General features: G+C 41.5%; 1 protein-coding gene across 14 annotated transcripts in view; it reads left to right on the top strand.

Annotated features, from left to right (window-relative positions):
• The window catches only part of GNB1 (G protein subunit beta 1), a 74,431-nt gene extending 49,825 nt beyond the window's left edge, over positions 1-24,606 (top strand). For 5 of the 14 annotated variants that reach the window (XM_083628905.1, XM_083628912.1, XM_083628917.1 and 2 more), the window contains 9 exons: positions 4,290-4,328; positions 7,148-7,254; positions 8,782-8,845; positions 12,956-13,118; positions 16,434-16,500; positions 17,630-17,831; positions 18,449-18,665; positions 21,732-21,843; positions 22,594-24,606. In XM_083628905.1, coding sequence (XP_083485031.1) covers positions 4,290-4,328; positions 7,148-7,254; positions 8,782-8,845; positions 12,956-13,118; positions 16,434-16,500; positions 17,630-17,831; positions 18,449-18,665; positions 21,732-21,838 — 966 coding nt within the window. In that variant the 3' untranslated portion in view covers positions 21,839-21,843; positions 22,594-24,606. Of the gene's footprint in view, positions 1-4,289; positions 4,329-7,147; positions 7,255-8,781; positions 8,846-12,955; positions 13,119-16,433; positions 16,501-17,629; positions 17,832-18,448; positions 18,666-21,731; positions 21,848-22,593 lie in introns of all 14 variants that reach the window. The other 9 variants (XM_083628911.1, XM_083628913.1, XM_083628916.1 and 6 more) reach the window with 5 other exon arrangements.
• Positions 24,607-27,071: the final 2,465 nt, after the last annotated feature.

The following is a 27,071-nucleotide window of genomic DNA, read 5'->3' as shown; positions in this document are numbered from 1 at the left end:
TTGCTTGTTCCTACTTGGCATTTCTTTCTGAGGAAAGCAACCATGAGACTGAGCTGTGTGCTACAAAACCCCAGGCTCATTTCTCATCTCTGCCATCAGTTTAGGCAAGCTGCTGTCAACACAGTTTCTAGTCATTTATTGTGATATACTGACTGATCTTAGTATGGTGGTTACTGAGGTAACATGTGGAAGCACATATGTGCTATATAATTGTTATCTCTTGCTTCTCTGTGGACAAATAACTGCATCATGTTGGAAAAGTTCTTAAGTAGTAGAAGGCAGAGATTAAATTTCATTTTCCTTTTTCCTGCAAACCCTTTATTTTACTTATTCCAAGGTGATAATTTTCATATGCTGTGCTCTGAAGGGGGGGGCAATATTAACTCCAATTCTGGCACTCAATAAGGCCTTCATTAAGATCTTTTTACTGTTTTTACTTTTTCTAAAGGCAATTTTGATGATCTCATTCAGTATCCCTTATGCACCTTTTGAGATTCTACTGTTTTTCTCTCTCTCTCTACATGGCTTTGTGAGGGATTGGCCTTGAAAAGTGACTAATAAATAACTTATTTATTTTTAAAAGTTATTTATTAGTCATTTTTCATGGCCAAACCCTCACAAAGCCCTCCAGAAGTTTGAAAAAAGCATTACTTTCAGTCAAGGCACATCAAGCTTCTTTACATAAAAAAAAATATATTTCTTTCCTTCTGGTTGAAAGCTTACACAAATAATAAAAGTAGATCATTCAGTTGACCTGGCATAAAAGTTTTAGGTCACGTATACCTGAGCTTTTGTAGGATGCATAGTATATGCGGTTTTGCTTAAAACTGAGGCAATCTCATTTTAGGTTGAGAGAGTGTGTATGTATATGTCAATAACCAGTAGAGCTACATTGAATACACTATTAAACACAGAATTAAAACAATGTATGCATAATTTTGTACAGGTATATTGTGAAACAAGACTTTTGACAGCCACAATAGTGTAAATAACAAACAACTTCTGATGAAACACACTTTGTGTAAACAAAAGTAGTCAGGAGTTTTACAAAACTGGATTTAAGCTCTTGAAACTGACTGTGGTGAACAAGAAATCAAGAGAAGCATAATTAGCCTCATTTTGACCCCTTCACTGGAATCCCTCCAAAAGGGAGATGGCACCATAGACTTCCCAGACCTGCTCTTCATGTGCATTTGTCTATGTTTGCATTAAAGGTGGGGTTACACACTGAATGTTGAATTCATTGTGTTTACTTTTATACTCTACTTTCTCCTAAAGGTTCAGTTATATGTAGTTCAGTTCTCGGTCGAGTGATTAAGAGCAGAACACTGCTTACCTGTTTGGGAAATCCTATTATGAGTTGTGCTGTGTCTGTGTGCCTTGGAGGTTAACTCGAGCAGATTACCAAAGCACTGAAATAGCTTCCTACCAGTAATATATATGGGCAGGCATCTATTATGCTGCACATAGATGTATACCTAGTTCCATGATTTGCAACGAGAAGTAGTTGGATAATTGAGGCAGACTAGGTTCCAAATTGCCTAATTTGGAACAGTTTTCAATAGAAGTAATAGTAGAGGAGTAAGAGAAGTTCTGTTTTGTTCTGGGCAGTGTGATGTATGGATGGATGTCTTGGGAGTATCCAAGATTTTGAAAATGGACTTCCCATATATGAATGCAGCACCCCATTGCATAACATTGGCAACAAATTGCTCATCATTAGAATCCTTTGAGTACATTTATTACAGTTTTTTTTATGTTGATTGCAAGCTGCATTTTTAGGCGGTTGCTTTTTTAAAAAAAGCTCCTCAAACCCTTAATGAAGATGCTCATTAGGACTGTTTTCTTAACAAACTATGAGCTAGACCTTGAGTATTTTCTCAGAAGCAGCCTGCATAATCATTGGGCAGGGTTCACCTAATGTGGCCTGTCAGTGGAACCTCTGACTTTCCCTCCCCTGCCCCATACTTCCGAAATTGGCTGGAGGGTGGGTGGGAGAAACTCTGAAACCGTGGAGAAGGGAAGGGGAGATTGTTCCATCTGGCAAGCTGAAAAAGCTTTTGCAAATGGAACATTTGTAATAGCGTGACATGGAATTCCACCCATTGTATCATCCCTCCCCCACATCCTTCCTAAACTAAATAAAATAGCTTAATGTTAAATATATCAGTATCAAAGACTGTTGTGGGACAACTCACAAATTATCTAGCCACTGTATACATAACTAGTTAAAGAAATTAATATCCATGTCTTTCTGCCTTCATTAATTCTACATTTCTTTAAACAAAAATGAAAGGTTTTGGCTTCAGCAAGGAGACTCTCTGTATCTTGCTTTCCTGTGTGGCTCTCTTGTTTAAAATAAGAACAAATACACTGCACAGCAAGAGGTGTATTGAGAAGATACAGTACAGCAGACATTTCTGAGGCTCTTCCCCACTCTTTATATTATTATTGAGAAGCGCTATCTAACCTAACTGTTGACACACATTATAGTGAACTCCTATGCAAATCCCACTGAACTTAGGAATTTGTGAAAGGGCATGCTTGTTGGTGCACTGGAAATCTGCTGTAGATTGTGTTCATTATCTCTGTGCAGGCTTGCTAGTCAATTACACTTCCTAACTGGTAGTCTCTCCCTCTGCTCCCAGCTGTTTATGTCACATGTGTCCCTACACAACCCAGTTTGAATCTGAGCACTTGATAATTTCCTGTGTCACAGACAACATGAGAGGCATTAAAACCTGGAGGCTTTCTATATTTTGCTCCTCTCAACCAGGCTGCAGCAGAGGGAGAGATGGGGTTGGGGGACACTTCACTGCCATGGCTGTGAGATCAGTAGAACGAAAGCCACTTCTATTCCTTTCCCTCAACTGTTTCCATTCTAAGTAACTTGAAATTAGTGCCTGGCTTCACTTATTTATTTTTCTCTTCTGTGTTGTCTATTAGATTGTAAGCCTGCAGGCTGGGACTGTCTTGTATTTAATATTTGTGCTGTGCTTTGTAAATTTCAAGTCCTTTTAAAATAATTATGATGAAAAAACATGTGTTAAAACAAGTCTTCCTACTTGGCATTTACATGGCTGCAGTGAGAGTGGGAAAGAAAAGTAAGATTCAAAGCAGCTGATTTTGAGGGGCCTTGGGGGAAAGCACCCTATATTGGCCCCCTGCTCCTCCTGTCTGTAATAAATAAATAAAAATGAAGTTTCTTCTACTTCACATGATTTTTGTAAGGATATATGTGCTGAGAATTCTCAGGTGTATTTCACAATAGTACTTCTAGTTCATCTATTTGAAAATAGTTTTATGTTGACTGGCTGCAGTATCGCTGTGAGGTAGGGTTGGAGGATCTACAGCCAGTTAAGCCATGCATGATTTTTTTTTGGGGGGGGGGAATGTGGCTCTATCAGAATGGCTCCCTACACTGCCACCCCTGGAAAATCCCTGTTCTGGTGCGCCCCATTAGGCTTAGGAAAACAGGTCCCATTCCTGAAATGCTGCCTTTTTTTTAAGCCATTTGCTGGAGAAAGGGAGATAAGGGAAGGAATAAAAAAGAGATAAGAGGAAGGGAGGTTTAAATGACTGTGTGTGAGTGGGGATTGAATGGGTTTTTGGAGGGGGTGGGATGGACAAGCTCACCACTAGCATGCAACCCCCAGAGATTTACCCACAAGGATAATTAATGCTCAGGCTGAAACAGGTTCTCAACCTCTGTTGTAAAGCATCTCAACTTCGTTACTGATGTATTGATGGATACATCACTTGCTGCCTGATCCTTTAGTCAGTTAAGAGGTACTACTAGTTTTAAATCTCTGTTAGCTGCTTTAAAATCAGTGATGGAGTTCTCCAGTGGCTGTAATTGGCTACTTACAGCAGCCAGATGCTATTTTGAAGGCTGGTTTTTTTTAACTAAAACACACACACACACACACACACACACACAATTTGTACAAATGTGAGCAGTACAGCTTTATGTACTCAACTGGTTTGGGTCTGTGCCCAGAGAAAGGGGTTTCAATGTTTTGTTTTTTTTAAAAAAATCCTACTTAGCTTTATGAGATCTTCGTGTTTATTTTGTCACCCTAATTTTACTTCCACAGTTTAATTTATTTTCTAAATTACTTGTGGATTATAAGATCCTCCTTTGAGACGCATGTACTGGGTCATCCCAGTTTCTTCATTTTTCAGCACCTTGTGAAATCTATTCATATAAGTAGATAGTAGCTTAGGAGCAAGTCATATCAATGAACATATTCCATTTTTCTGACACTCTTAATTTTCCCTTTTTTCAGGATGCTAGGAAAGCATGTGCTGATGCTACGTTGGCCCAGGTAGGTGGATGCTCAATGAACATGTAATCAAAAGTATCTTGGTGTTTTCAAACTTTTTTTTACAAAACAAACAACCCAAAAATTGCTTATGTGAAGGACAAAGCTGAGGTATTTCAACTTGGTTTAATAGGAATGTTTTCTTTGAAAGGTTGCTGTATGATCACCATTTCAGTTTTCTTGGCAGCAGATGCTATGCTTACCACAGAAAGCTTCCTTAAATCATCCTCATTTATCGCTGTCACCTGTCTGATTTATATGTAATGCTCTCAATTTTATAACTACATCACATTCTCAGTCTTTTGTGCTTTCTCCTGGATGACTTAAAACATGGCTGAAGCTTACATTAGTGCAAGCTTTAACCCTGATTATTGCTAACCTGGGTATGCACAGGATTGAAGCTTGTTTCAAAACTGATTTGACTGTAAACACTGGTTAGCAATCATATGGAAGATTCATGCCGGGGAGGGTGATTGGAGTCCTGCAGCCTCCCCTTTTTAATCTGCGGTCCTTAAGGAGTTGCATCCAGTTCACAGATGCTGTCCCAAAATGCCTGTTGCATGTGACGATGGACCAACAACTATTGCCTTGAAGTGCTTTTTCTATTCAGCACCAGAGGGTGTGTAAAGCAGAAGACATCCAGAAAGGTAGTTGTGTTGGTCCATTGCAACAAAAGCAACAAAAAGCCTTGCAGCACCTTAATAAGAAGGTTCACCTTCTTGCTTATGCTGGGCTTTGTCCTTTAGATGTAGCCTTCAGTATGTCTAATGTTATAAGCATTGCTTGGCCATCTGTTGCCTTTCCCAGCATTAAGTTTGTTAGTTTTCAGATTTTTGAACAAGAGGTCAAAAAATCAAAGTACATTAGACCTCTTGCAGCCAGTGGGGCAAGCTACCCAACACATAAAAAGGAGCCAACAACAACTAATGTTCCCAATTTGAATTCGGCTTCCTATTGCTTGTCCTGCTGAAGCTTTTTGGTCAGAATCTGAAGTTAAATGACATTATTATTATGATTATTCAAATTAACCTTAAGGCCCCAGGGTGGATTACAACAATTAAAACATAACTTTATTATTAAACCACATTTGCATAATGTTAAAAACAACTTTTAAAATACAGAAATTAGATGGGACCTAAAAATAATGGTGTGTGAGTAGAGGAAGGAGATGTCCGTTATTTGCTTCCACTGCTAATGTTGACTCAAAGTGATGTGAACTGCAAAACATTCTTTTTAGCACAATTTATGGGGAATCATTCATGTTTGACAGTTGCCCAAAAATGCTGAATGAACAGTCTTTTACATATGCTGTAACGTAGATAACGTAGACGATGGGGACAGGGAGGGAGCTTCTAAGAATCTGACATACAGCAGAGGAAGGCAATTATGAAGGAATTCTAAATCCGGAAAGCGGCCTGTACCCTACTAAGCTGCCTTGACAGATTTCAAGAGGAAGCAGGAATTCTTTGCCTGTGTCCTTTGGCTAAATAATTGTGTTACATGGAGACAGAACAAATATGCAGACATTTTTTTTAAGTGGGCTGTGCTACAAACTTTTCTGGCTTCACTGCAGTATGCTACAGAGAAGCCTTAAATTTAATTGGCCACAGTACAGGGAAATGTGTTGAAGGCATTTATCTCCCTTTTACTAGTGTTTTCCTAGAAGATACAATTATTTTAGACAACAAAGAATACTCTAAAAGATTATTTTAGACAAAACCTGTAGCAGGGTTTTTAAAACCCTTATGGCAGTCTTTCCCAACATGGTGCTCTCCAGCTGTTTTGGACTACAGCTATCATCACCCACAGGCATCATGGGCAAATGTCAGGAATGATTGTGAGCTCAAGGGCACCAGATTGGGGAAGGCTGTCTTATGGCATGAAGTCAGAGGTCACTTCCATAAAGATGCATGAAATGATAGCCTCCATTGCTAGGTAGGAGTGTGAATGTATGGCTAATATACAAAACCAAAATAATATGGTTCCAGAAAAAGGGATGATGAAAGAACACCCACAATGCCTGTCATTTCTGGGGATGTTTAAATATCTGCCCTTGACAAAAGCTGAGGGAAAAACATTCAGTCGAGCTAACATAAAGGCGCTGCGTTGGACTGGAATTATTAATTTTGAACTACTTTATAAGTGACCCTGTTATCTGTTGTATTTAAACCATAGAAGTTGGAGCAAATTTTATTTACAGCTGACTTAATGTTTTGTTTTTCAATGTCCCTTAATCTGGTTTGAATATTACGATAAATATATTGCTCACTTGAATTATACAAGAGTTCCAAGTCAGTACCAATAGATCTGATTTTGCTATGCAAGAGTTGGAACTATCTGGATTTATAGCAGTCCTTAAGTAAGTCAGAAAGCAGACAGTGAAAAATGAAGCAGTGGAAATGCCATGTGAGTACTTTTCTGCTTAAAAAAAAAAAATAACCCTGCAAGTTGTCTTTCAGTTCTGTGATAATTCTGAGGTGGGGAATCTGTGCCTTTCCCTATGTTGCTGGCTCCCAGTTTCCATCAGCCCTGTCCGGTATAACCAATAGTCAGGTGATGGGATGTTGTCCAGCAACATCTGGAAGTTCCCAGGTTGCCCACCTCTGATAAATTATGCTTATACTAGAAGTTTGAAATGAGAAGCTTGTTTGGGAAGAAGTAAGCACCTTTCAGAGCATCTAGTAAGGTGTTTTGGTCAAGTTCTTTGGTGCAACAGGTAAAGAAATTCAAGAAGAGAGAGTAGTTTCATTTAATTCTTCTTCGGTCAGGAAATGCTTTTGCAGCTGACAGTTATAAATCTGTACAATTAACCTCCCATTTAGATCACAGCCAACATTGATCCAGTGGGTCGTATTCAGATGCGCACTAGAAGAACACTGCGGGGACACTTGGCTAAAATTTATGCAATGCACTGGGGCACTGATTCCAGGTGAGTTCCTGTGCTGCAGAAGGACCATCTTGAGTTGGTCACAACCTCTCAGCCTAATGATTGTGAGGATAAGATGTGGGGGGGAAACGATGTATGCTACTTTGAGCCTCTTGGAGGAAAGGTGGGATAAAAATGTATAAAAAAATGACTGGGCCTTGCTTGAAGGAATTCAAGAAGCAGACTGTAGACAGGTGGAGGGAGAGGAAATAAACTAGTGGCAGGAGGGTGAAATGAGGAAGGCAAAGATAACAAGGGATAACTAAGTCCAGAAATTGCAGTTGCAACAGCAACACACGTGTGTGTGTGTGTGTGTGTGTGTGTGTGTGTGTGTGTGTGTGTATCTTGACTGCCAGTTTCTACTTTCCAACAGCCCTGGCAGAACTAAAATATAACTGTGGCATTTTTGGGATTCCCACTTGAAGATGTCACTTTTACCCCCAAAATGTGTTTCCTTTTACCCAAGACATAGATGTACATTTTACACAGCTGTACAAGGGATAGATGTACATTTTACATAGGCAAGGTTCTGAAGGGCCATATGTTTGCCTAGCAGGAGAGATTTCCCGCTAGCACCACCACTTAGTCTTGTGTTTAAAAGTACAGGCAGTTACTTCATAGGGAATTTCATAATTCTGTTGCCCTACTCTAGTACCAAAGGAATTGAGCAACACTGAAAACTAATAACATTTGTTCATCTATGCCGGCAGCAAAACTGAAATCCATTTTCATATGTTGGTTTCTCCTTGCGTGGAAGAAATACAGATAGAAAATGCCTTATGGCTGCTCTAAAATTATTTTAAAATAATATTTCTGAAGCTCTCACACTTCTAAATATTCAGAGATCCAAAGCTGGCAGTCAGCAGGGTGAATATGCTGTTGTCATGGATTGCCAGAGCACAATCAATGTTCTCATAATTTTTTTTTAATTAAATATTTGTATATAGTGGATTTGTCTGCTCATAGTTAATAGTGATTAAATCAGTAGAAGCTGATGGGGGGAGAGGGCTTTAATCTAATGAAAGCAATCTTACTAATTCACTTGAGCTTGTTTGTTCAAGTTAAATAATCTGCACTACTCTTAAGCACCTTACAGAACCCTAGATTTATCCTTAAGAATAGAAAAGACCTGGGAAGATGGTACATTAGAGGAAGTATGTCACTTCCAGTTGAATTCTGTCTGTTGCTTCCATTAATAGTTTCGTAGGAAATGTGTTATATTGGAAACATTCACAGTGAGAGCCAGTTAAGTCCACTGATCAGTGGGCAACCTTGGTTGAAATATTTACTCCATCATGGGCTCCCTGGATGACTTTGGGCAGATCCCGCTGCCTCAGTTTCTCAATATGTAGAAAGGACTTTCAATGGCAGCTTTAGATGATAACGGGAGTAAAGCATTTTGCATATCAAAATATACTGTTGAATTGATTAAGACTAATGTATTCCAATGTAATTTGTCTTCCTGCACTTCTGATGTATGCTTTGTTTACATTTAACTTTTTATCTCTTTTCCCTAACCTGCCCTTCTAGGCTTCTTGTTAGTGCATCACAGGATGGCAAGCTTATCATTTGGGACAGCTACACCACAAACAAGGTGAGAGCAATTAATAAGGTTCAATGACTTAATTCCAACTTGGCTAAGGGAGGAAAAGCAAACTACAGGAAGAACACTAATAAAACGAATCCTTCAGATTGTGTATTTTTGTTCGGCTTTTGTTTTATTCTGTGAAAGAAGGATCCCATGGAGGGGCAAATATAGACTAATTATAGACTAAAGTAATAGCTCAGGGTCCCGTCCACCCCTCCCCCCTCTTTGAGAGATGAGAAGAGAGAAGCTAAGTAGCGGGTTTGTTTTCTTAGAGACATAAGCTGTGTGGGGCAAAGAATAGCTTCTGTGGTTCTAGCCTTTATAGTGAAAACTGATGGGGATACTCAAGATAAGCCTTGGCATCCTGGGTGCAGTTGCATGTGACATGGATCTTGATTAGAACAGGCTTAATGCCTTTAACAGTGGTTAAACACTAAGTGATTTTGCATTTAGTTATGTGGGTACTGAAAGGAGAAAGCAAGCACTGTAGTGATTTATGAACTGAAAAGTATAGCTAGGCAAGAACAGAAAGTTGGACTTAACCATGAAGTGATGTTCACATCAGCAGGGAATGGAGCTGACAAATGGAAGAAGGCAAGGCCCAAACCAGGGGGATGGGGTGGGATTGTTATGACCTTCCTGGAGATGAAAAGCATTCCAGTTACAGGAATTTACTTCAGCATAGAAATTGCTTATGAATTAAAAAAAGAAAAAGGAAATCATTAACAAAAAATATTTGTCAACAATTTAATAGTAGTTACAAAGAAAAAATAGAGGGACAGGAAGGAGAAATCCAACAGTGTACCTAAGAGTTAATGTGGGAAGTTGCATAGGTGAAATGCACAATGGATGGATCTGTCTGCTCTACACCCAGCTTCCCATTCTTGGGAGGTGGAGGAATAGACAGCAAAGAGGCTGTCTAATATGTCATTTCAAGAGCATGAACCCCAAAACAAAGAGAAATGAATAACTCTTTATAGCGCCTGTTGTGGGGCCCATATATGGAGGGGATAATTCAGCATGACCAAACTTGATGAGCTTTGAATGTCATTTGAGGATGGAGATTGACCTGTTGACCGCTTTGTGACTTTGGCCCAAGGCAGATGTGGTAGCCTTTCCGCGCGTGAAAAAAGGCTGTTACACCCATGTGTATCCACACCTGTGCATAATAAGTTAGCCAATGTGTTCCCTAATCCCTGTACTGATTATGCTTCTGGGGATTTCTTCCTTGCTCACCAATACTGGCAAATTGAGAGCCCAGGGTCCTGAGTAAGTCTAATGTAGACCTCGGGTGCTTGGCAAAAACTGTGTATATACTGTTCCTCATTCTTTGGTGAACACAATGAGGGGGAAATTGGTCTCCTGATACTGTCAGATTCACCTTTGTTTTTTTCTGGCATAGGGTGTGGCTGCAACCTTTGGACAGTGCTGACTTGGAGTGATCTCCGGGAATTCTTTTCAAGGAACAATACGAAGTCCACTTAACAGTGGATTTAACTATATTGGACTGGGGAATCACTGTCCCTACATTTAGCTTGACCTCATTGGCTGCTAAAGTGTAGGGAATAAAAATCTTGGTATCTAAGCTTGCATTTGTCATCAGGGGCAAAAACCTTAGTCAAATTCTATAAATGCAGAAACATACATTTTGATGAGTTGCGCATACCAGGAGTTCATTGGGTCAAAGGCTTGAAAACCTGAGCAATGGACATCCAATGCCACCTTAATGCCTAAGGATTAGGGGCTCATGAGATTTTAAGTAGAAAAAGCTTTACCTTTAGTTGTATCTACAACTTTTGGAACCAAAATGCCAGAAATTAGTGTAGCAACAGGGCCATTCACTAGGAAGACCCTTCAAAATTCCTAATGGTTTACATGAGGCAGTTCTTATTTAAGCTGTTAATATATAGAAGAGCTAACCAGCTCCTTGCTGTTGCCCTTGCAAATGATAGAGCAAACACTTTGTCACTAGTAACCTAAGGGTAAAAATGGTGGGGGAAACAGAAGAGGGCTTAGAGAACCCTTTTGCTCCCCCCCCCCATCTGTAGTTGCCCTGCTCTCTTGGCACCTGTGGGCAATAGTTAGCAGCAGATACCATTTTATGAATTTCTGGGGCACTGCAGAATGTCATGGAGTGTTTCTAAGTAATGCACCTCACATTAATTGGTCTGCAATAACTTACTACAGTCACTTACAGCAGATCAGAACCCCTATGTTTACAGTGTAAGGATAGGGGAGAAAAATTACCCTGTGGCTATGATTGTAATGAGGTAACTAATCTGCATTACAGTGTTACTTTCCTGTTTCAGTGGGCAGGGAGGGGGGAGAAATGAACACTTGCTCCCCCATACAGTCGTACCTCAGGTTAAGAACTTTGCTTCAGGATGAGAACACAAATCGTGCTCCGGCGGCACGGCAGCAGTGGGAGGCCCCATTAGCTAAAGTGGTGCTTCAGGTTAAGAACGGACCTCCAGAACGAATTAAGTTCTTAACCTGAGGTACCACTGTATTCTATATTTGCTCATGCCATCCACAAGCTTCAAGATAGTATTATGAAAGTCAAGTGACTATGCAGTTCCCCAGTATTTGTCCTCCCGTGTGATCAAGCATAATTGCATACCTCCAAGAAGATCAAACGTTCTGAGATGGAAAACTTACCAGAGTCCTGTTGTCAAATTACAGGCTATTGTCCTATTTATCTCTCGCCCCCTTGTTCCCCCAGCCCCACCAAAAAAGGATAAGGAGACTTTTGTCAGTAAAGGGTATTAATCAAATCCAGGAAATTGGATGACAGTTCTGCAATAACCAGAATGTAGTTTTAGATTAGTATTTTTATAAGTCTTTGGCTAGATTACACATACGAAGTCATGTCTAAATATATCTCTAGCAACACTGCTGTAGCTAAGCAGTCTTGCACTTGTGCTGGATGTGATGGTGGTCCTAACAAAGAAGATGCCCGTAAAAAAGTGCCCTCTTCCAGTGATGCGGTTATGAGCAACCACTTTGAGGCATTTCATTGGCTGCCAGGGAGGGGATATATTCTTTGGTGATTAAATAGCTGTATTTTTAGTAATGAAGGATCACACCTATTGCAGTGACGTGCTCAACTAACATGTGCTGGGTCTTGATTTTTTTTCTTCTTTTAATCCCTAAGAGAGAAAATGTAAAAAAAAAACTTCAAGGGCTTTATTTCATAGTAAATCTCAGGGACAAACAAACAAATGCAGCAGCCCTGGCTCATGGAGCTTATAAGCATGAAAGATGGGGAAGTTTTGGTGAGAAAAGGTAGAATTAAGCCGAGTTGAAAAAGCTTAGAATTGGAATGCGGAAATGTTACCATTGTTGAAAGCAAAAGAAATTTCAAACGTAGACTATGATAATAGGTAGTTGGGGTTGGAAAAAAAGCACAGAAGCCTGGGCTTATGAAAATGTGATATTGATGGCTGGGAATGGGAAATTTTTCAGTGATGGATGCAGGCTCCAAAATAGGGCCTCGGCTAGACAATTTGAAACCTCCCTCAAATCCTCTTTGCAACCACCATGTGAACACAGAGCTTGGGACTCTGTTTCTTGTAAACTTAATCTACTGCATGTAGCTATTTCTTACAGCCAGGTTTCTGTCTAGTACTTTATACAGGAACACAAGAAGAGCCTGCTGGATCATGTAGGCCAACAGCCTGTTCCCCACATTGGCCAACCAGACGCCTATGGGAAGCCCACAAGCAGGACATGATGGAAATAATCCTTTCCTGCTGTTGTTTCCCAGCAGTCTTTAGATGTTCACTGCCTCTTGTATTGTTTTAAAAAGGGTTTTAAGGATGTTCTGCAAATGTTGGAAGGCAGTATACAAATTGACAAGTAATATTTATTCTGGAGCATGTAACCTTTTGCACAGTTCTACTTTTGTTTCAGTGGGGTTTCTGCAGGAGAATTATCTGGTGGGTTATTCCCCCCACCCCAAAGTCAGATCTGTTTCTCTCCCACTACACTGCATTTAACTGTTAGCAAAGGAAAATAAATCTACAGCTTGGGTTGGCCACCTTTCTTTACCTCTTAATAATGGGCAAGGAACCTAACAAAATGGCAGCTTTACCCCCTCTTTTTTTTCCATTCTAGGTCCATGCTATTCCCCTGCGTTCATCCTGGGTAATGACTTGCGCATATGCTCCATCTGGAAACTATGTGGCCTGCGGTGGTCTTGATAACATTTGTTCCATTTACAACCTGAAAACACGTGAAGGCAATGTACGTGTAAGCCGTGAACTGGCTGGCCATACAGGTGAGTGTGTTTTTGCTTCAGTTAGCTCTACAACATGGGTAGGCAAACTAAGGCCCGGGGGTCAGATCTGGCCCAATCGCCTTCTAAATCCGGCCTGCGGACGGTCTGGAAATCAGTGTGTTTTTACATGAGTAGAATGTGTCCTTTTATTTAAAAGGGTTATTTGTGGGGCATAGGAATTCTTTCACATTTTCCCCCCAAAATATAGCTTGGCCCCCCACAAGGTCTGAGGGACGGTAGACCGCCCCCCTGCTGAAAAAGTTTGCTGACCCCTGCTCTACAACATGCCTTCAACATATCTTTTTAAACAGTGTCTCTCCCCCCCCCCCCCCGTGGCATCTCTTGAAAGACTGCTTTACATCTTGCTTACGTGTGACACATGGCTTTCACTAACCTAGTGATATTTATTTCTGCCACCTTCCCCCTCCTCACATTTTCACCTTAAAAAACAAAAGCACAAAAGCTAGGGGACAAATTTAGCAATAAATCCATAGTTTTACAGGCAGTTACGTTACTAAAAAGCATTAATGGTTTCCCTTGCCTTCTGTAAATCTTGTTGTCTAGACATTCCTCCCAAAACTGGTCTTTAAAAAAAAGCAAATATTGCCACATCCAACACTACATAAACTAAAAATAATCTTTATGTAGCAAACATTATGATAGGTGCTTAAGCATCCTGTTTCCTTATTTTCCAGTACCATGGTCAGGTTCCTTTATTTGATAAATGAAAATCCTGATGTATTCTCTTCTAAAGACTGAGCATCTGTTTCACTTTGGTCAAAGTTCCAAATGTATTATTGGAACTTTTGTCAGGCTTTGGTTGGTCTGTGTGTGTGCTGCTCTATGCCCATTCTTCCACTATGAGCTAAATGGTTTGTGTGCCAGCTAACTGGCATGACTACCTCCAGGAAATCCTGAGTGCTGTAATTTGTTGAGAGGTCTGAGAATTCTGTGTTGAAGATTCCTACTCCACCCTCAAACTACAGTTCCCAGGATTCCCTGGAAAGGGGAATAATTGTGTAGCCAGCCGCTTCATGGTGTAGATCAGAGGTCTGCAACCTTTAAGACAAAAAGAGCCACTTGGACCCGTTTCCGAAGAAAAAAAAACTGGGAGCCGCAAAACTCGTCATTATAAAAACAACTTTTTTGTCACTTTTTATTATTTATTTGTTTGACCCCTCAGAATTACTCTTCCTCATAGAAATAAACGTTAAATTAACAAGTTACCTTTTTGTGTGTGTGTGTTCTTCACTCCCCTTCAAAACAGTGACCAGCGTACACGCCCCCTTTCAATGCAGTGACCAGCGTACATGCCCCTGACAATGTAGCGGGCGGGCGGGCAGGTGACGTCACAGCCAGTACAGCGCCCGCCACAGTGGGGAGTGTCGGGGCGCACAATGGCGCCTCCTCCCCTCGCTAGTATCCGCCCCGGAGCCGCGGCAAAGGTGTAAAAGAGCCACATGCGGCTCCGGAGCCGTGGGTTGCTGACCCCTGGTGTAGATGTTCATCTGGACAGCAGAGGGAGATAGCAAAAGAGCTAGTCTCTTAGATATGCTGAGTCCTCTGGTGTTGATGTATTGCCTGTGTGGACTTTGGAACTGAGTTTCCTGCCTTTACTTAGACGCTGGTGCTCCTTGGTGTACTTTTATGCAAATGGGCACCATATGTAACATTCAGTGAAGCCCCCACAAAGTTTCAGTTTGCTCCTGAAATCAGTAGTAATACTTCAGATGAGCTGCAGAAGAGAACTGGCTGAGGAGGGATTCCATCTTGCAAGGTTACAGATTCCTGCCCCCTCCCCCTGCCACCTCTCCCAGAGCTATGTCACATTTTTACGCCGTCTTTTGTTTCTGTAAAAGAACAAAATCTCAAGGTGCGGCCAAGCGCAGAGGCCTCTTCCTCCAGAGGTTGCCAGCTTGGCTCCGGAAAAACCTTTAACAGTTCTTAAGAGGAAACCTCAGGCGGGCTCTGTGTCTTGCTGGCTTTCCACCGCTGCAAGGCTTTACTGATACAGGCTAAAGGGAGCTCTCTGAAAACTGCTCACAGAGGGGAACTAAGGTTACTCGGCAGTGAATAGTTATTTATAATCCAGCAAAGCCAAAGTGTTCAGAACTCTCAATTTAATGTAATGAATAACAAATGCCGTATTCAAACTGGTGTTTGTGGTGCATTTCTTGCATCGTCTTTTAGCTGCTTCATAGGAACTCTGTGCTATTATAATACCTATGAGCAGTTAAAACTGATTCTTGGCAGTTTTGATAATGCAGGCAAATCATGTTCACAAAAAAAGCTCTTCGTAGGAGGCAAAAGAGAAAAAGAGTGAATAGCTGTTGTGATGGGATTTTTGTTTTGTTTGATCAACCTTTTCTTTGAGCATAAGGAGAGGACATCTGATAGGCCTGTACTTCTGGTGAACTGCTGTTTGACACAGCACTAGCTACTTTCAAAAGCGGCCGTAGCCTTTGCATTCTGGAATTATGGTCTCTGAATTGGTCTGTCCATATAACTAATTTATTACAAACACAGTTCAAGGAGCTTGGGGTGAGGGCAAAGTGGCCAGTCATGTTAGTAACAGCTATGGGACCAGGCCTCAGAAGTTGATGTGTTTAATCTGTGATTCTAAGAAGCAATACTGTGATGTACAGCAGGAAAAAGTTCAGAAAAGAAAAACTGAAATGATCAAGGGGCTGGAGCAACTCCCCTGTGAGAAAAGGTTATAACATAGTGGGGGCTTTTTAGCTTAGAAAAAAAGAAAGTAAGGCAGGGCATGATAGAGGTGTGTAAGAAAAGTAATTCACTTCTTCGCAGAGCATGTAATTCAAGCTATGAAATTCACTCCCCCTGGAGGCAATGGTGGCCACTAACTTGAATTATTATGACAGAAGATTAGGCAAGTTCATGGAAGATAAGGCTATCAGTGAATGCGATCCAGGATGGTTATGTTCTATCTCAAGAGTTTGAGTCAGTCTGCTCCTGAATACCAGTTGCTGGAAATCGTAAGTGGCGAGAGTGCTGTTGTGCTCAGCTCCCTGCTTGTGGGCATCCGGTTGGCCACTGTCAGAGGTGTTGAATTAGTTGGGCCTTTGGCCTGATCCAGCAGGGCTTTTCTTATGTTCTTATAATACTTGACTGTGTGAAAGCTTTTCCCAAAATACGTTAAAGATGCTTGGGGTCCCTTGGCCCTGGCCTACATCTTCGTCTTCGTGTTGAAGAAAAGAAGGTGGGAGTTAACAAAAACAATGGGTATGAGATGCAAAAAGGAATTGTCCATATTTAATCACATTTCTTTCTTTTTTAATCCTCTTCCTGCTGCAGGTTACTTGTCATGTTGCCGTTTTGTGGATGATAATCAAATTGTTACCAGCTCTGGAGATACCACTTGGTAAGGCACACACCAATAGTGCTACTGTAGAGATTGGCTTATATGCTAAACAAACTTAGGGAGCACCTTTTTTTCTAGTGTCTATTCCCTGCTTTGCTCACTTTCAACTATCGAGGAGATTTAATAAGCATTGATCTTTAGGACTTGCCAGTTTGAGAACAGGACAGCTTAAGCATACCTTTCCTTCCCATGAATTCTATTCCTGTTTGCATGTGCGAATGTAGCATGCACATTTAATGTTAGGATAAATAGATTCAGAAAACTGAAGTTACAAAAAACACACAAGAAGAGTTTTGTAGACTAGACTCAATATTTTTACTGCTATAGCCTTGCAATCTTCACTGAGATGGGTGCTCCAGCTGTTAATAAAGCATATTTGTTTTGTTTGTGTGGGGGTTGTGTTCCAGGACATTGAGTGTGACGACAGAGCATATATAAGCTTGCCCCTGCTCCCATTTCCTGCCACTTCTGGGTTCGTGGTGATGCGGGAGTGCACAGTTGCGCATGCCTTGAACGTGCACAAAATGGTCACTACCTGTATGCAGTTTCTTAGGGCTCTTCATTCCTTTGAGAAAGAGAGCTCTAACTGTAAATAAAATGAGTCTCCCATCTGGAAAAAGTCTACTTGCCTGTGTGTTAAGAATGTTTTCATAGGATCTTCAAAACATGCTGGTATCTAAGGTGGCAGATTCACTGTTTTATTTTTTATTGTAAACTTCCCTCAGATCTTCATGTTACCCCACTGTCTGTTATATGTTCATCTGAGAGTGTACTTCCTAGTATAGTTATGCACCCTGAAGTGCCTCTTTTCCCCCCTTTTTCCATTTTTTAAATGGAAGAGCACTCCTGTCATGTATGTCCTCACCTTTAATCTGCCCATATGAAGGCCTACTACCTCAGTGCAAGCAAGGCTAAAGTGAATCACTATTTTAGACAAACCACAGTGTCTCGGCCTTATTTTCCCTAGTGTTATTTCCTAGTATTGCTTTTCTTTTCCTTTCCTAGATTTCTGTTACTGAGTTAATAATATGTAAACAAACAATTGGAAGCACTATATAAATGCTTGCTTGTTTTACTATGATGGTCACCCTTTTCATTTTGGATTCTCCTTAAACCTTTTCTCCGCCAGCGCCCTTTGGGACATAGAAACAGGCCAGCAAACAACCACATTTACTGGTCATACCGGAGATGTCATGAGCCTGTCCCTCGCTCCTGATTCCAAATGTTTTGTTTCTGGTGCCTGTGATGCCTCTGCAAAGCTGTGGGATGTCCGAGAAGGGATGTGCCGGCAAACCTTCACTGGGCATGAATCAGACATCAATGCCATCTGTGTACGTAAGAACTTTATGGAGAGGAGATGGGATTTTGACAGTGTGTCTGTCTTCATGCATAGCAGGTGGCTGGCAGTTACTATGGACATCTTCTTAGTAAACTGTCTGTTTTATTAATTTGTAAAATACTATTCCAAAATTGATCATAAAAACAATTATTTTATTCCATGAGTGGTATCCAGCTAATTTCCACTTGCCCAGCAGAACATCACCCCCTTGCTTGCTCTCCCTGTGCATGCCCTGTGTCCTCCCCACATTTGCTCCAAAGGTTTTGGGGAACCCCTAGAAGAGAAATAGCAGGTAGGAGAGTGGGGAAGTTCTATTGCACAAGTGGAAATCCTTGCATTGACAGAATGCATTACTATCCAGCTATGCTGGATACAACCCCATATTTCCATATGAAAAATGAACACATCCTTCTTGTTATCACATTAAATTGCTCCTATAAATAACTCAACCCAAATATTTACATATATCTGCCCATTATTCTGGTATTGGAAAATCACGAGATCTTCTTGATGGAACTTGAAGCAGCTTCCCAGCTGTTGTTGAAGCCTCTTCCAGACTAGAGCATCTTTCCTGTATGTTACATCCTTGTTTCTCTTTTTTCTCTCAAGTTCTTCCCAAATGGCAATGCGTTTGCCACGGGCTCTGATGATGCCACATGCCGGCTCTTTGATCTCCGTGCTGACCAAGAGCTCATGGTTTATTCCCACGACAACATAATTTGTGGCATCACCTCTGTAGCTTTCTCCAAGAGCGGCCGTCTCCTCCTAGCTGGCTATGATGACTTCAACTGCAATGTGTGGGACACACTCAAAGCTGACAGAGCAGGTAATGCTTCTAGTGTCTCCTGGACTAAAAATAGGGACTGGGGAAAGAAATGTGTGCAATTATGGAACAAGCAGGGTGCTTGAACAAAAGAGGGTGAAGTAAGCAACAAGATGGAGAAGAAAGAATAGAGAACTGAAGCTGTGCTCCCAATTGTTGAGTGGAAGTGGGGGGAATCAAATCCATGATCCTCAACTTCGGACACTTGCCTGTTATTATTATTATTATTATTACATTCACCCTGAGCAGGTCACACCATTTTGACACAATATTTAAAACCATTTAAAACAAGTTAACAATCACAAAAATAACGTGGGTTCTAAAAATACCTCAATGGTGAAAAGCCAGGGTCAAAAGGTGTGTCTTCAACATTCACCAGAAACTGTATAATGAAGGTGTTGGACACACCTCTGTGGAGAGGAAGTTACACAACTTAGGGGCTGCCACAGAGAATGTCCTCTGCTAGGCTTGGATCACCACCACCCAAGCCTCTGAGGGCAGAGGAACGATCAAGAGGGCTCCTTTTGCTGCTCTTAGCACCTAAGAGGGTCTGTGGGGAAGGAGAGAATCTCTCAGGTATTGGGGCCTAAGTCATTCAGAGCTTTAAACACTGGTATGAGCATCTTGAATTGAACCCAGAGACAAACTGGCAACCAGTGCAGCTGTTTTAAAATAGGTTATATGCAATCTAAATGGAACCCCAGCAGAAATCTGACTGCTGTTGAAGGTTCCAAGTTGTCTTCAAGGGCCACGTAGAACTTACTGCAATTTTAGTCAGATTAGGGGGCCCCCTATAGCATCCAAAAACAAAAGTTAAGACAGCCACTCCCCTCTGGTAATTTGAGTGCTAACCTGGGGCACCCTAGGCTAGCGAAGGCATGGCAGTGGTAAAAAGAACCTGAAGCCAAGCTACACAATCAGCAAAATAATATGGTTCAAATCTTGCTGAACCACATCACATCAGATGGTAGCTGTGGGAATCCATATAAAACCATATCGTACTTACTCAACCTGTCGATTCTGGGCAGGTAATGATCCAAATAAGATACAGAAAAAGCCTAGATTCTACAAAACAGACACCTGAAGCCCATATTGACTGCTGATCACTAATTGCTTTGATGTTGTATTTCTAAAAGCTTTACGTTCCTTTCAAATGCAGCACTTGGGATTGAATATATAAATTCCCATGCAAGGGCTTCAGTTGCATAATCAATCATTTTCAAACATTTTGGTAACTTGTGTGGTAGGAGAAGGCAAGGAAAGAAGAAATCAGAAAGTGAGCGCGGGGAAATAAGCACACACTTTGGACCTCGGAGAGTGAAAGGATAAATGTGTGTGCTCGCGTGCATGTTCCATATTGTGGCTAACAAAATGGAAGTGGTCCACCATTGTTCCAAAGAACTAGCACCTGTGCAATATTAATGTTTTGACATTACCTCATGATGATTCATATGAAGAATTGTCAGTTCTGTTGCATAGAAATACTTAACTGATGTTTAGTATTCACACTGTGAGTTTTTTTTTTGTTTGTTTGTAAGGTACCAGTAACTCAGTTAATGATTTGTAGCTGCTGATTTTTATGAACTTAAAATATTGTGCTCAGCAAAATGCTCCCTCTCTTAATGGAATTTATTTTATGTTCTCGCTCCCATAACAGAGGAGCCAGTACTTGTCTGCTTGATATTACTATTCCAAGAAGAGAAGAAATGTGTAAGAACATGGCAATTTCTTTAAAAGAAAGCTGCCTCTTTACTATGCTACATCGTAACAGAGCAGCCCTTCCAGCAGCTGGTCCTTGCTAGCTCTTTAGTTTCTTGAGTGAGCATACTTTGTCCTCAGTCATAAACATCCTGTTCATTTTGACAATTATCTGCACCAAAATAGCCCCCTGCCATTTGGACCTGGTTTCTGTGTGGCAGCATGCACAGTGGAACCTCTGTTTGTGACCACAATCCATTCCAGAGGTCCGCCTGGAGGTCAAAACAGGTTGCTGGGAGAGGCACCATTGTGTGCAGGCACGAACGGTGATTGCCCATTCCTGCGCATGCGCGAATGGCGATCGCCACTTCTGTGCATGCGCAGACGGCAGCAAACCTGCGGTTACTTCCGGGTTTGCCGCAGTCGCAACTTGGAATGACCGTAAGAAGAGGCGGTGGTAAGTAGTGGTTCGACTGTATTCTCCATCATGCCATTGGTCTCCAGGCTTTGGCTTTCTCTCATAATGTGTAGGATTCTGGTGCTTGAGGCTTAGATTTTGTTGACTCAGACTTCATTGAGGTTTCTGTAGCTGCCCTTTTATGCCTTGTGCAGACGGCTTCACTCTTTGGTTTTTTAGTGTGACAACCGGCTTGGAACCATGATGGGCTGCAATTTGTTTGTACTCGCTCGCTTTAACTGAAAGCTCCAGAACATCTCTGATTGAGATCCTGTGTACAAGAGTTTCTCTGCGAATGTCATAGTATGGGCAGCACTTGATGTGCAAGGAGATATGCTTGTCCAAAGCTTTCTCCTTTCACTCAGTTTAGCAGAGAGGTTTGTACATCTGGGGCATTGCCATGTGCATAAAGAACCTCCAGACTGGAACAGCTGAGTAAACCTGTTGAAAAGGGAGCGCTTGTACATCACTGTCATTGAAAGTTGCTTTCTCCCAATTACCAAAGAACAACTTAAATCCTGAGAGCCAAGTAACAGGCTCCACTTATACAGTGGTGCGGTGCCCCACAAGACGAATGCCTCACAAAACGAAAAACGCGCAAGACGAAAGGGTTTTTCGGTTTTTGCGTCGCTTCGCTAGACGATTTTCCCTATGGGCTTGCTTCACAAGACGAAACGTCTTGCGAGTTCTTGCGAGTTTGTTTCCTTTTTCTTAAAGCCGTTAATAGCCACTAAGCCGCTAATAGCCGTGCTTCGCAAGACAAAAAAACCGCAAGACGAAGAGACTCGCGGAATGGATTAATTTCGTCTTGCGAAGCACCACTGTACTTTTTTTTTTTTTTGCATATTTCTCTTGATGTTGGAAGATGCAGAATCTGAAACACTTTTGCTTTTGTTTCTCTGTTCACTTTCTAGGCGTCCTAGCTGGCCATGATAACCGTGTCAGTTGCTTAGGTGTAACTGATGATGGCATGGCGGTGGCAACAGGATCGTGGGATAGCTTCCTCAAGATCTGGAACTAAAGTCTGTAGGTACATAAAAAAAAGAAAAAAGATGGGGGGGGGTCCAACATGCTCTCTCCCTACCCCAGCCCTTTCTCTCACACACTGAGGCTGTCTCCTCTTTCTAGGCTTCTATGATTGGGATGTGTTGTTCATGAAGTGTAAAGTACTCATTGGCTTACAAAGCTTGATGGCTCCAGGATGCCAGTTGTTGGCTAACCACAGTGGGAGAGTGCTGTTACCACTCTTCTCCTGCTTCTGAGCTACCCAATAGCATCTGGTTGGCCTTTGTGGGAAACAGAATGCTGGACTACCTAGGTCTTTGGTCTGATCCAGCAGGACTCTTACATGTAGACATTCCAGGGTGTTCACATTGAAATATCTTTTCCCGCAACTCTTCTCACACCCAGGCAGGTGTGGGAGCTGTGTGTAGAAGCAGCCTTCTTAAATCCATAAAATGATTTAATCCAGAGTACCTAATACAGATTAAATGTCCTTGTTAATGTAAATCCGGGCCTCTCTTAACATGCTGAGTTGATGCTTGAGAGAATTCCAAGTAGTGTGTAAATAAATGCGTTTTATCGTTACATATCTGTGAAACTAGCTTTTGATAGGAAATGAATAGGGTAATAGATTTAATATCTGGAAAAAAATGTTAAGTATAAATGCAAGGTCCAGGTTGGTTTTAAAATAATTTGGAAGAGAGGAAAAGGATTAGCATTAGAAGTTACTGATGATGATCATTAACAAAACCTTTTGTATGTGTTCTGTGTCAGAATAGCAGTGGACTCCACGCTGACTGGAAGACTTTTCCAACGGTTGAAAATTTAAAATAATGTATCCAATCCAACCATACTAACTTGGACACCCCCCTTTGCCTCCCCCCTCCCATCTTACCCAGCCACCAAAGGGCAAGATCTTTCACGTCTCCTACTGCTGAAATGAAGAGCACAATTATCTCTAAAAGAAGAATTTCTGTGGTTATATACAAAATAGAAAAAGAAGTAAAATTGTGCATTCCTTTTGGGACCACCTTTCGTCTAGAAAACTAAAGGAAAAAAACACACTTTGTTTAAGCATGTCCAGACAAAAAAAGAGAAAAAAAAATCATTGTGAAGCAGACAACTTTTAACTTTCACTGTAGTTTAAAGATTGCAAACCATTGATTTGGTTTTACTGACTTTATGAGTTGGGGGTGGGAGGGCCTTGTTTTATCTCACTTTCAAACTTTGAAGTCGTGTTTGTAGCAGGGTTGATATCTACTTTTTGTCCATATTTCCATTTCCTTTTTTTTTTCCTTTCGTGCAATTTGATTTTATGGTCAATTGTTGAGCCAAGCCAAGACAAGGGAGTCCAAACCCAGATACATCTGGGATTGTTAATGCTGTAAATTTAGTCCCTGAAGTCTTTTTATTATTATTATTATTTCTGTCTTAGTGTCACAAATTGTTGCACAAATACTGCATATATAGGATAATGTTAAGATAACCAAGCACACGCTGTACATGGTATTGAATGTTTTTTTTAAAATCACCTTTTATGGGTAACAAAATGCAAACTCTAGTTTTTTCCACCCCACCTCACATGTTATTACTCTCTTATTTTGGCATAGTATGGATTTCTTATGCCCACTTGGAGGGTGCTTCATAGCCTAACACTACCCCATAATCTCAATAAACAAACAAGATTCTGTGGATTTGGGCTTTTTCTGGGGGGTGGGAGGTGTTGAAAAGAGAAACCTGTTCAGCGCTTGGCTATTCCATCAATTCTTTGTGTATGAAACAATGTACAAATTAATGTTTTTGGAAATAATGATCTTAAAAAAAACTTTCTAAGTTAAACAAGAACAATGGAAAGAGAGAAAATTTGTTTTGGTTTGCCATATTGGGTTGGATTACTCTTTAGAATCGCATGCTGTAGAAATGCTCAAGTGCATATGAGACTAATGTGTCCTTATGTGTTTTCTTTCAAGAAATAACCTGTTTTTTGTTTTGTTTTTTAATTTGGAAAAAAAAAAGCTGTAACCATTGCTGATCTCCTCATTTACTGTTGCTACTCTGTGCATTAAAACAAAAGGATGGAAAGTACTGAGCTATGCACATTCTGGAGTAGTGTGATAGATAAATCACTATTCTTAATTTGAAAGGAAAAGGAAAAAAACCCCAACCACTTACTTTAAACAATCACTGTAGATTTGATTCTAGGGTGGGGAAGGGAGAGGAATAACATGCTTTTAAATTCCTAACATGCCTGTTGACTTTAGTCAAAGGAGCCCTTTTTATCAGGTTAGATTTTCCTTTCCCCTAACAAGCAACCATTCCTGGCTTTGTGTTTTGAAAATGAAAGAAAAATACAAAAAAACCCTAAACAGCGCTTTGGGCAGCAAATTACTCTGTCTAACGTTGTTCCTCTCTTTTTCACTGTACTGGAATTCTCCCCCCACCCCTTTGCTACAGCAATGGCTATTATCCATTTTGGGGTGTGTCTCTTCCTCTCCCCACCCTCCCTCTGGCAACACTCTGTACAAAATGTGCTGTAATTGTGCGTTTTTAGGCCTGGATTTGGCATTTCAAAAAACAACAAAAAAATGAAGAAAAAAACCCCTCTTCTTCCCCTGCGCCCTCCTCCCTTTATGGAACTATTCTCAGTAGAGCTTTCTCCACACCCTTGTATCCTTCACCTTTTGTATTTAATTTTAAAGTCAGTGTACTTCAAGAAAGCTGGATGCAAGATAGATACTATATTAAAATGTACTGTTATTTAAGATGTAATAAAGCAGTTTGACATGAGTTGTCTTGGGCCGCTTGTTTTTCTCTCCCAAGTTGGAACTGAGATCATAATGGTTCCAAAACGGCAGCCAACCTTATTGTACATTGCCCTCAACTCTTACAAGCAGGAGTCAAAACTGCAACTTCAAATTAACTAAGAAATCCCCCACATCCGGAGTTGGGATGGAATATTCCTGAGGTCATATGAACTGTTGACCTGAAGTGGAGTGTGAGGAGGTGGTAGCTTGGTCTTCTAGAACATGGTTTATTGCCTAGAGCATTGTCATCCCTCTGCTTCAGAAGAGAATGTGTTGGGGTAATGCTGTTTGCTTAGAGTATGTCTTTTGGATCCCCTCCAACCTCAGTTTTATCAATTTATACGCAATATCTATGCCTGTTGCCCACCTTATGCCATTGTCGTTAACTTAGGATTAATGATAGTCACTTTCTCAACCCCCTCCAAAAAACCCCAACAACTTACTACAACAGTAAGACCTGCAATAAATCGAGCATAAAGACAAAATAGAAAAATGTAAACTCACCCCAGAGATGCACTCCATTGTCTCCTGAGGCAGATGGATGCAGACAAAACAGAGGCCTGAAATGTCCCACCAACTGAAGGAAGCCGCAGATAATTAAAAGCCCAAGGTCTGGCTGAAAAATGTTTTTGCCTGGCACCTAATGATGGTACCAGGAGAGCCTCCCTGGGGTGATATTTCCACCAGTGGGGAGCCACCTCTGATAAGGCCTGTTCTCGTGTTGCCACCCTCTGGACCTCTCCTGGAAGGGGCACACAGAGAAGGGGCTCAGATGACAAACGTGGGGCCCGCACATCGGTTCATATGGGAAGAGGCATCCCTTGAGGTATTGGTGTCTTGAACTGCTTAAGGCTTTATTGGTCAAAACTGGCACTTTGGAATTGGGTCTGGAAATTAGCTGGTAGCCAGTGCAGTCAAGCTAGGGTGGGGGTTATGTGCTCAGACCATCTTGCTCCTGTGAGCAACCTAGCTGCACCACCATCTGTAAACCACTAAGCAGGAATAGAACCATCACTAGCCAGTCTTTTGTAGGTATGGCCTGGATTCTTGGTTTTTTTACAGGACTTTTACCCTGCTAATTAACTGAAATGACTCCCAGAGTGCCCCAGTAGTAGTATTTTTTTTTTTTAAGGCGGGGAACCTCAGGTACAGGCCACACCCCTTCCCCAAGGCCACACCCCTCACCAGCTCTGCTTTGCATCCTCTAATGTTAATGCCTGGCTGGAGTGTGCCTCCGATCTCTTGACAATGCCTCTTGCTTGCCTGGACAGAGGAGAGAGAATGGCGTGTACAGAAACTGGCCTACTGTACAAAGGTAACACTTGATTGATCCACACACCACTGGAACCTGGCCCCTCTAAAAGATTTCCCAGGCAAGAATGCAGCCCTCTGAGACTTAGGGTTGTATCCAGTGTTAAGCCTACTCCAATGTAGACCCATCAATATTAGCAGCTAAGTTAGTCATGGCCATTCATTTCAGTGGGTCTACTTTGAATAGGACTGAAGGTAGGCTCCGACCCTTAAATTCAGGTTGGCTACAAATGTGCACACATTTCACCTTGCATGTTGAAGAAAGCAGAAATCCCTTTTATAAAAAATTAATTGTGTTGAGAAGGGGTGTTGAGCCTTAAAAACACTGAATGTGGTGGAGCTCTTGGTGGTGGTAACGGTGCCCAATGGTTTCAAAACAAAAGCGCCGCTTCTTCCCTTAATTATTCATCAGTCATTTGCTTTAGATTAGTGCTGCCTGACACGGCTGACCCTCGAAGGCGATTACCTGGGGAGCTGGAAGTGGAGAGCAAAGAATCTGTTTAATGCAACAAATCTGTAAATGGCACCATCTGCTCTGGCTGCCCCTTGGAAAATGATGGGTTTTCAACCCTCCCACGGGTCCGCAGCCTCCACTTTCCCCTCCACAAACTGCATTTCAGTGTCAGAAGATGTTAAGAACGGCTCTTTAGGAATAGCAATTTGAATCTGCGTGACTTGGAGAGGGGACATGGTTTGGTGTTGGGGCACCTGATTTCCCAAATCTAACTCTTGGCAACCAAAGACAAAAATGGCCCATCTCTGCTTGGGAATCTTAAGAAATACGGTCAGGGTAGAAAACGATGGGCTAATGGTCCTCTGCTACTCTAAGAAAGGGAGCATAGCTCAATTGCCACCCCTCCATGCCGATGGTCCAATGTTCAATCCTTGGCATCTATAATTGAACAGGAGATGAAAAAGACGTTCTGGCAAAGGCAGTCAAGACTGATCCATTTAGGCAAATGGGACACTGCCAACCCCAGCCAGTTGCTGCCTGCCTCCCTTTCTTAAAACCAGCCCAGGCAGTGGATTCCACTACTGCCTTAGTCTCTTGAGTTCCCCTTGCAGAACTCAGCAGGGAGAGGATGGGGACTAAACTAAAATGCATTGGCTTTGTCATTGTGTCCGGCTCCCACCTCC

Source organism: Podarcis filfolensis (genome assembly GCF_964270895.1).
Source record: "Podarcis filfolensis genome assembly, chromosome: 8".
Classification (NCBI taxonomy): Eukaryota; Metazoa; Chordata; class Lepidosauria; order Squamata; family Lacertidae; genus Podarcis; species Podarcis filfolensis.
The sequence above is the reverse complement of the archived record's forward strand: the minus strand, read 5'-3'. Positions and strand labels throughout refer to the sequence as shown.